At 35.4% G+C, this 10,952-nt stretch overlaps 1 protein-coding gene and 1 long non-coding RNA gene across 2 annotated transcripts in view; one reads left to right on the top strand and one right to left on the bottom strand.

Annotated features, from left to right (window-relative positions):
* Positions 1-942: 942 nt before the first annotated feature.
* LOC147840113 (uncharacterized) lies at positions 943-4,580 on the top strand. Its single transcript, XR_015510840.1, has 2 exons — positions 943-3,202; positions 3,408-4,580. It is a non-coding gene; the product is annotated as an uncharacterized LOC147840113 (long non-coding RNA).
* The window catches only part of tent5aa (terminal nucleotidyltransferase 5Aa), an 8,406-nt gene continuing 1,360 nt past the window's right edge, over positions 3,907-10,952 (bottom strand). Inside the window, exon 2 of the mRNA XM_087286457.1 lies at positions 3,907-6,396. Coding sequence (XP_087142583.1) covers positions 5,617-6,396 — 780 coding nt within the window. The 3' untranslated portion in view covers positions 3,907-5,616. The remainder of the gene's footprint in view (positions 6,397-10,952) is intronic.

Raw genomic sequence — 10,952 nt, 5'->3', positions numbered from 1 at the left:
CATAATAGTTTTAACAACTAATTTCTTTTGTCTTTGCCATGATGACAGTACATAATATTTAACTTAAAGTTATTTTGCAGTATACTCAGCTTACAGTGACATTATCCTAGCTTAATTGTGTTAGACAGGTGAGGATAATTAGGCAAGCCATTGGACAACAGTAATTTATTCTGCAGCCAACTAAAACACATTCAAGAGTTCACTCTTAGCTGATGACATGATAAGCAAATGCGTTTCTGGCATGACGTCCTGGGAGAGAGGCCTGAGCTCGGAAGATCCTCGAGCTCGGGGCTCCCTCCAGTTTCATGGGGGAGAGGGGAGTCTGAGATCAGGTAGGTCTTAGGTAGGGCTCCCCTGAATTAAGCTGCAGTCACACTGCACTTTTCGCCTCATAGACATTCATTGATATGCACCCGAATGCATCTGACCGGGAACGCAAGCTAGTGCGACAAGTTGCGCAGTTCACTGCGATGCAAAGTTCAAGCTTGGTGAACTCTGACCTCACTTGATTGCATGAGACCAATCGAAGATCAAAACATGACCTCTCCGGACAGAAATTTAAAACATGGACCAATCGCTCGCTTTTTGAAATGTCTAATCATCTTGTTTATTATGTTCAGAATTTTGCATGCTTAAATTCTAGTGTGACCGTGGCATTATGCTGGAAATAAACGGGAAGGAGTCAGGGTGGATTCTTCAAGATGAAGATGGCTAAGCTAAGGAAATCTGGCTCGTTATGCGTGATTTGGATTCATCTGATTGGATATTATGATATGCATACCTGCCAATATTTGTCTCTGAAATTCCGGGAGAACGGGGAGAGGGGGGTTGGGGGTTGACGCTGTGTGTTTGTCTGAATAACACAGTTAAGAACCGGGTTAGTAACTGTACTGTGGTGTTAGTAACTGTACTGGGGTGTTAGTAATTGTACTGGGGTGTTAGTAACTGTACTATGGACCGGGTTTCAGGCGGATAAGTACTATACCAAAGCTGGTGACCCGAGGGTGTTACAGAGTGTAGGGTGGTGGTAGGGTGAAATTACAGGAGCTTTCCGGTAGAATTAACAAAACGGGAGGGTGTTGGGAGATCTGAAATACGGAAGACTCCTGAGCAAAACAGGAGTGTTGGCAGGTATGCACTAATGCGGGGCCAGCCGTGGTCAATCATAGGCACGTGGTTCTCTCAAAATTAGTTTATAAATAAACTTCACTAAGGGGTGACACGGTGGGTCAGTGGTAAGCAAGGGCATCTGCTGTGTAAAACATATGCTGCATAAGTTGGCGGTTCATTCCGCTGTGGTGACCTCTGATGAATAAAGGGACTAAGCCGAATGAAAATAAATGAATGAATGAATAACCTTCACTAAGACTTACTTCAGAAGAAAAAACATTATAGAAAATACTGTGAGAATTTCCTCACTATTAAACATCACTTAAAAATGTTTTAATAATAATTACAATTTTGCAGAAGGCTAATCAATTTGAAGTCACCTCAACGTGTATTATTATATCACAATTTTTTAAAGATATTTTGACCAGAAACAAGACAAAAACTCCAAGTGAGAAAAGCATTTGTTTTTAGCATGCTGAAAAAATGATTCATTGGCTTTACTAATTTTTTTTTTTAAGTTAAACAGTTGCAAACAATTCCTATGGGCTGAATTTAAACAAACAAATTCAGTGTAGTAATGTTCAACTTAATTAGTTTGTTTAAAATCAGCCCATATTCATAGTTTGCAACTGCTGACCAAATAAAACTCCAGTGAACCAGTGCGGTGTAGGGATTAAACAACCTTTAGCAGTGGAGAGAAACCCCTTCACCAGCTGAACCCGTTCCTCCAGCCCTCCCTCCCTCTCATCTCTCGCTAACACTTTCTCTTCCCCCAAGTCTGAACACACACAACACACTCCTCCCACTTCCGCACGCACGCAGCGCTATTAATCACAGGCAGGTTAACACTCAGTTAGCAGCGGGTGAGAGCAGGGTCACAGCCGCTTCAGTCTCGCCGTTCAGCAGGAGCTGCCGAATTCCCAGCTCAGATGTTACAGCAAATATATCAGAGGCGCTTCTGCAAATATCTCGATACTAGCAAGATCTCACCGCAAAAACAAGTCTTTTCTTGGCACTGCAAAAACAAATGCTTTCCTTACTAAAAATCTCTGCACCCAAAAACTGACTTTTGCACCCAAAAAACTGACTTTTGCTGCTTGTTTGAGCTACTTATTTAAAATGAAAAGCAGCACAACTCTTCAGATTTCTGGGAATAACTTAATTGTGTTGTGTTCAACCCAATTACAACTGTGAATAACATTGAGTTGACTTAAACGATTTGTGTTGAGACGACATGAAGGGATGGTGTGGAACCCTGCATTTTTCAAAGTGTCTTGTTTCTGGTCCAAATATCTAAAACTTCTAAGACAAAAAATATATATATTTTTGCTGTTTGTTCAAACGACTTATTTAAAATGAGTTGAAACAAGACAATTCTTGAGTTTTTTTTGCGAATAACTTGATTGTTTTATGTTTAAGCAACTTAAAATGATAAAAACCATTAAGTTAACAAACAATTTGCGTTGGGATCACGCAAAGGGATTGTGTCGATTCAAGCATTTTTTTTACAGTGTAAAGGGATAGTTCACCCAGAACTGAAAATGTACGCTGCGTCCGAAATCACGTTCTTCCATACTATATAGTATGCTAAAAACAGTATGCGAGTAGTATGTCCGAATTCATCGAATTCGAAAAACAGTATGCAAGAAGTACCCGGATGATTGACTACTTCCCGTGAGATTCTGAAGTGCGCATCTGATGCACGCTACACTATCCCATGATCCACCATGAGAGGACAGGAGTGAAGCAACGCAACTGACACAGGTAGGTCATGTGATCATGACAAAATGTCGAATGTAGTGCATCTGAGTTCCATTCATACTTTTTATATTCATACTGTTTCTAAGGGTCGAGTAGTACGTTTAAATTCAAATGCAGTACCTACTGAGTAGAAGGCGATTTCGGATGGAGCCAAACTCATTATGTACTTGCCCTCAAGTGGTTTCTAACCTTTATGAGTTTCTTTATTCTGTTTAAGATAAAAAATATTCACAGTAAAAAAATTGACTACAAATCTTTTTGTTTTAAGAAGTTAGTCAGGTTTCAACTATGTTTTTTTTTACTATGTAAAATTTATAAATAGTTTTAATTAGTTCGATTGATGTAAATTGAGATGACTAGAAAAGTTAATTTGGTTAAACAAAAAAAATTATACACACACACATATATATATATATATATATATATATATATATATATATATATATATATATATATATATATATATATATATATATATATAATACACTAGGGAAGTCAATGGTTATGTAAAGTGTAGCTTAAAAAGTTTTAATCAGTTTGACTGATGCAAGTTAAGATTGCTAGAAAAGTTAAGGCAAGATTTTTTACAGCGTTTAAAGATTGACTTCCATAGTAAAATACAAATACTATGTAAGTCAACGGTTAAATGTTTTCAGCATTTTTAAAATAACTTCTATTGTGTTCAACAAAAACTCATAAAGGTTTAAAATTAAGATTATTTTGCTAACGCCACTGGCAGATTATTTAGCTTGTTTAAAGAAATATCTCACTTAATTATGACTTATCATTTATTACATTATAACAATATGTTTAACTTAAGAAACTGCTCCTTGATTTAAGTTTCTATAGATATTTGGACTAGAAAAACGTCTAAATTTTTAAGTAAGAAAAGCTTTTTTTGCTGTGTGTTTTCTGGCATGTGTTGAAAACGGTTGCCTTAATATCACACAAATCCTGCTTAAAAATAATAAATTAAAAAACAAACGAGAAAAAAAAAATGACACTCACATCAGTTGCGAACCAGGACACATCATGTACATTCACAAGCTTGTGGTGTATATTTTGTGATTTTTTGAGGTCGCTTCTTTTGCCTCGGCGTACTGCATTGACATTAGGCACTTCGAATGCATTCACATGTACAAATATAGACAGCACAGTCACATGATTGTCCGGATAGAAAAATACAATCTTAAAATCTTTGGTTTTGTACAAACTGTAATCGTATTGTTGAGGACTTTTCGCTTTGTAAGAAAAAGGGTCTTAGCAATACTCCGGCTTGCGTTTGGACTTAAGCATGCGCCTGCACTATGTAATGGGCTTTATGCACGGCAAGTATTTTTCAGCCATCGATAAACTTCCAGGGCAAGCTTGATATGACTATTTCCAACTTCATAAGGTTCCTATTACAGCATCGATAATGTTATTTAATTATAATGTAATCAGTTAAATAGACTTAAGTATTCCTTTAGTTGTTAACAGCTAAAACTAGATGAACACAAGTGGCGTCAGTAGCAGACCTATATTAACTCACCTCAAACGTGGTTAGTTAATATAGAAAGAAACAATAAAAGAAAGACCCTACTGTAAGGTCTATACATTTACATTAGTTAATACATTATGATACATTGAAAATTTTCATCAATGCATCACAAATTGTTTTTTCAGATGCGTTTTAGCTAACCTTACTCTATATAAACGCATCGTAAAAGATTCTTTGAAAAATCTGTGTTTTTTTTATTTAATTTAGACAATTGTTTCGATGACGAGGGTGTGTCGACGATTGACAAGGGTGTGTTCACTTCACTGATCTTAGCACGTATACTTCAGGGGTGTCCAAACTCGGTCCTGGAGGTCCGGTGTCCTGCAGATTTTAGCTCCAGCCTCAACATACCTGCAAGTATGTTTCTAGAAAGCCTAGCAAGAGCTTGATTAGCTAGCCCAAGTGTGTTTGATTGAAGTTGCAGATAAATCTGCAGAACACTGGACCTCTAGGACCGTGATTGAAAACCCCTGATATATATCTTAGTGTGACAACCGCTTATGGTCATTTTTCATTGCAGTATGGGCGTCTGTGTGGTCTGCGTGTGTTACAGGATTGAAAACACCCTTGTATGGTTGATTTGCCCTGCTATAATAAGCGTGTCTCGGACATGGTGGGGGCTGCAGTCGGAATCTGTCCATCGCCTATCTTCCGTCTTGGGTCGGTCTTGGACCTGAGTAGAGCTAGCAACTTTATTTTTGATTATTGAATTAAGTACATAAATATATTTCTCTACCTTAATTGCACTCGTCTTCTTCTTATTTGTAGTGACCGGTGTAACAAATGGGGGCTCGTCCGGGATCTGAACCCAGGACCTCTCGCAACCAAAGGGAAAATCATACCCCTAGGGACAGGTAAATCTTATCTTGATCTGTAGTACTACTTTATACTTTAAATATGGATTGCACATTGTACCCTGTTAATTGGTTTACCTAACAAAAAGCGTGGTGAGTTTATAATAGTGTAACAGTTCTCCGGAAGTACCTGAGCAGGCTAATTTCTAAACGCCCTCGTGCATATAGCCCATTCCCTCTTTTCTTGTGGGATTTAACGCTCACTTGTTTAGCTTAGAATCAGGCAAAGCAGAGCAGAAGCTGATCTCTGATCAGCACTTATCTGCGCACACCAACCCAAGCACACTGGGGAAGTGAGACAGTTGCGAAAAGTGTTACAACAACAGCCGTGATTCAGCAGATTTCTCTCTCTCAGTTGCACGGTAGCCACGTGGAGTAGCTCTGCTGATGGCATGTGAACACCGGCTGAACTTGAGCGATGTAATAATTGCTAAAGTTGCCATCAGCTACGTACGGAGCCGGCTGATAATAGCATGTGACGTTAGCCACGTTGGGAATGACGTTCTGTTCGGCTAGCACACGCACTGCTAGCATGGCGATGAGTCCTAGCGTCTGCCGCCGCTCGTGTCCCATCAGACACACCGTACTTTCGTTCACCACACTATGAAGAGTCGTCAGATAGTCGTACTTGCGATCCTCCAAGCCTACAAAGTGGTTCTGGAGGTACGACTCGAGCTTGCGCTGCTGTTCGCTGATGTCCGAGAAGTCGATGAAGAAGCGGGAGCACATGTAGCGCTGGAGAGACTTCATTTCAGACTCGGAGGCGGCGCGGAAACCCCTGACCAGCAGATGGCAGTATTTCAGCAGGCCTCCGCCTCGGATTTCCTCAGGATTCCTGGTGCAGATTATTTTGTTGCGCAGGTGGTCCAACGCGGCGGCGAAATCTCCGTACACGCTCTCGCCGATGATGGTAGGGTGGAATGTTTTGGCCATCGGGTTCTCGGAGCACTCGTAGAAAAGGAGCAGAGAGTCCAGTTTAATCTGGAAGGAGTCGACACTGAATTCGAATTGTCGCCGTAGCGAGTCCACAAACTTCAGCTCAACGTTTTTGCCCCGGTTGTTGGAGAGGGAAATGAGACTCCAGCGGTCCGAATCATTGCACACCTTCACCATCTTCTGAACATACGCCTCCTGCAATGCAAGACAAGAGACTGTTAATCCTTGTGACATTACTGTAAAACAAATAGCTGTAATCAACTCAACAGGTTAACCGTAGGTTTCCATAATATATATATATATATATATATATACAGTGGCGCAAAAAGGGGGTATGCAGTATATGCGGCGCATAGGGGTGCCACACATGGGGGGCGCCATTGTGCCAAAACTATTTTTGAAATTATTCATATTAAAAGTTTCAAATAATATATATATATTGTTAAAAATGTTTATTTAGCATTTTATACGCGTATAATATTGTATTTTATTAAATTAAAAAATCATTCCACCCCCCCCCCCCCCATTTTTCATACCATATACATATTTTTATGAATTTATTATGTATCATATTGATTCATCAGGCCTTTTTGGTAACTTCTTAGCTCAAAACTATTTTAATTGTAGCTACAAACAAAGTTATAACATTTCAATTAAATAGAACATTTCACACAGTTTGTTTCTGTTTTTTTTTACACTAAACATTTGACAGTCTTTTTTATTTCACTTTTAGCAGTTTCAGGCAATTGTTCTAGCAAAGACAGACCTAACCCTTCTCACAGTATGCATGTGAGAAGTAATTGCAATGTTCTTTTGCCCTTTAGGACTCCCATGTCTATCATTTTGTTTTGACAAATGTAGTAGAAAAAGTCCAAAAGCAAGGCTAGTCAAGGTGCTATAATCATTTAGTGAGGGAAAATTAAATTGAGAAGAAATTTGGGGTGGTATGAGATGCATTTCTTTGCGACTTAACATGCTTAATGTAATTATACCTTTTAGTACTTCAAAAAATACAGTTTCGCAGTTCTGAACACAACTGAAATAGTATGAAGCATATTGATATCTTTATGAAAAAATATCTTTAATTTATTGATGGAAATATTTTCCACATTTTATCACTTGCCTGTTTTAAAATATAGTTGGATTGAAGGGGGGCACGCAAAAGTTGAATCCGCATACCCATCAGTAAATGTGCAGTTGGGCCCCTGTATATATATATATATATATATATATATATATATATATATATATATATATATATATATATATATATATATATATATATACATATATATATATATATATATATATATATATATATATATATATATATATATATACATATATATATATATATATATATATATATACATATATATATATATATATATATATATATATATACATATATATATATATATACATATATATATATATATATATATATATATATATACATATATATATATATATATATATATATATATATATATATATATATATATATATATATATATATATATATATATATATATATATATATATATATATACATACATATATATATATATATATATATATATATATATATATATATATATATATATATATATATATATATATATATATATATATATATATACAGGGCTTTACATTAACACCCGCCAACCAGCCAAATGCGGTTAGATTTCAGCTTTGGCGGGTAAGACAGCCGCTCACAGCCACTTTGGCAGGTTGGAAATAATTTTTACATTGTAGTTTTCTTAAAGCAGGGTTTGACAGTAAGGATGGCCAAAAACCGGAAACCGGAGCCAAAAAACTATTTTGTAAACCGATATACAAATAAAAACTCACAATAAATGAATAACTAAAGCTGAATAAAGCAAAAGTAAATGATCGTTTACAGATTTAAAAAGCCGCATGTGGAGGAGAATCTGACCTGTGGCTGTTAGACAATACCTGTGATGGTGCTACAGCAAACACCTCAGTTCATTCATTCACTTATTTTCCTTCGGCTTAGTCTCTTTATTCATCAGGGGGCGATACAGCGGAATGAACCGCCAACTTATCTAGCATGTTTTACACAGCGGATGCTTTTCCAGCTGCAACCCAGTATTGGGAAACACCCAAACACACTCATTCAAACACATACACTACGGCCAATTTAGTTTATTCAATTTCCCTAAAACGCATATGTTTGGACTGTTGGGAAAATGGAGCACCCGGAGGAAACCCACGCTAATACGGGGAGTACTGGGTTGCAGTGGGAAGGGTATCCGCTGTGTAAAACATATGCTGGATAAGTTGGCGGTTCATTCCGCTGTGGCGACAACTGATGAAAGCTGATAAACCCAAGAAACGTGAATGAATGAATTAATAAAAACGAAATAGAAATGTGTTCGCAAAAGTAAAACTAAACAAAACAAATTTAAATAAATACTCATTTTAAAATGCAAAACTGTAATAACTCTGGCTGCTGCATAAAAACAGCACTCACTTAATTTAAATCCACATGAGTTTGCTGTATCGTTTCTCTTTCAGTAGCTATCGCAGGAGATCTAAGAGGCTGACAGCACTCGATCGGCTTTAACCCGCTTTAGCACAATCCTCTTACCCACAGAAAAGCAACATTTCTCCAGCCTACAGGTAAACTACTCTAATTGTATTTCTTTAATGGCACCGGAAACTATGCAAGCAGGTGATCTTAAAGGGATAGTACACTTACAAATGAAAATTTACTCTCTCTTGAGCAGTTACAAACCTTTATGTGTTTGTTTATTCTGTTGAACACTATAGAAGATATTTTGAAGAATGCTGACTGCATTGACTTGAATAGTAGGAAAACACTATGGAAGTCAATGGTTACAGGTTTTTGGATATCTTCTAAAATATAATATCTAGTGTGTGACAGGATAAACTCAAACAGGTTTGGAACAAGTTGGTTGAGTAAATGATGGCGGAATTTTCATTTTTAGGTGAACTACCCCTTAAAATTACACACAACACTACAAGTAAAATTAAATATGCAAAGTCAAGCATAACAGTATCAGACTTGACTACCTAAACATGCATTTTTTTTCACTAAAGCTTCGTTTTCAATTGTATAACTAATAGGGCTGCACGATATTGGAAAATATATTTTCATATCTGACTATTTTGGAACAACTCACAATTTTTTTCACTTATTGTGATGATTTGTAGGCATCAAATATCCACAAAATAATATTTAAAGCACAGCTGAAAGCAAAAAAACAAAGATAAAAATGAAATAAACAACACTTTATAGTTTTTGGTGGAGTCTACCAGTATTGAGATGTATGAATTTAATAATCATATGTAAAATAGTAGTGTCTTTTATATATTAAATACATCTAAAATATATAAATATAAATATATATATATATATATATATATATATATATATATATATATATATATATATAAATATATATATATATATATATATATATATATATATATACATACATATATATATATATATATATATATATATATATATATATATATATATATATATATATATATATATACTTTTTTCTTCTATTTATAAACATATATAGACCCAATCTATTGAATCTAATCTAATTGTTAAAGCAGAAAACTTTATGATGTCTTGTGTGCAAATGGTTTAACTTGAAATCTCTTGAGATCCTGCGAGGTGACTGTTGCAGAGTCACACATTGCGATATCACACTGCTCAGCATATATGAGTACACCCCTCACAAAATCTCTCTAAGTTTATATGTTCAATAGGAAGCTCTACAATATTATATTTGTGCATATACATTAGATTAGTCAGTACTGAAGCCAAATCTGGAGCTTATCTGACAAAATATCTTATGATAATAGTCAAAAAACTAGTCCATAGTACCAAATTTATGTTATAGAAAAATGTAAAATAAAGGAAAAATCAACAGAAGCAAAAATTTTTTTTAAAATTTTGTAGGTTGTAATTTTTTTTTTGTTGTTGCAATATTTAGCTTGAATTTAATTGTATTTTTTCTGTTTATGTTTAGTGATTAGAATATTATTTTAATAAATATATCTGTTTAATAAATCTGCTTTGTTTAAATGCACCAAAATACACTGCCTATATTCACTGAGAAATGGATACAAATATTGATTTTCAAAAGGGGCTGTACTCACTTATGCTGAGCACTGTATTGTGCAGCCCTAATAACCACACACTGTACACTGTAAAAGTGATTAGTTACTTAAAGCAAGAGAACCAGCTGCCTTAAAAGCAACAAGTTGACATCACAAAGATAATGTAAACACATTGCAACTGTTAAGTTGACTTAAATTTTATAATTTTGCAAATTGCTCACTTTTTTTCCCCAATACACCTTTATTATATTAGCTTTTTCCCCAGCTTTTCTGTATCTAGCAAAACAACATACAGTAACTAAAATAAATCTGCTCTTCCAGACTCCAGCATGTCTTCTAAATTCAATACAGGCTATACTTGTAGATTTTAGAAACTTAATGAAGCACCAAATGTGTAATATTGTAATAATTACAGTACTTATTTGAAAACAGACGAGCTAAATTAGTGACACTGTAAAAAGGGATTAGTTGGATTTTAAAAAGTGAGTACAATTAGCAAAAATGAAAATGAAGTCAATGTAACAGTTCCAAGTTACAATGGGTTAACCTACATAATCTCTGTGAAGTCACAAACAAATCAGTTTTTACAGTGTACTTTACTTTAAGTAAAAAAAGTGAGTAAA

The sequence above is a fragment of the Danio rerio genome, chromosome 16, assembly GCF_052040795.2.
Source record: "Danio rerio strain M-AB ecotype USA chromosome 16, GRCz13ab, whole genome shotgun sequence".
Classification (NCBI taxonomy): Eukaryota; Metazoa; Chordata; class Actinopteri; order Cypriniformes; family Danionidae; genus Danio; species Danio rerio.
The sequence above is the reverse complement of the archived record's forward strand: the minus strand, read 5'-3'. Positions and strand labels throughout refer to the sequence as shown.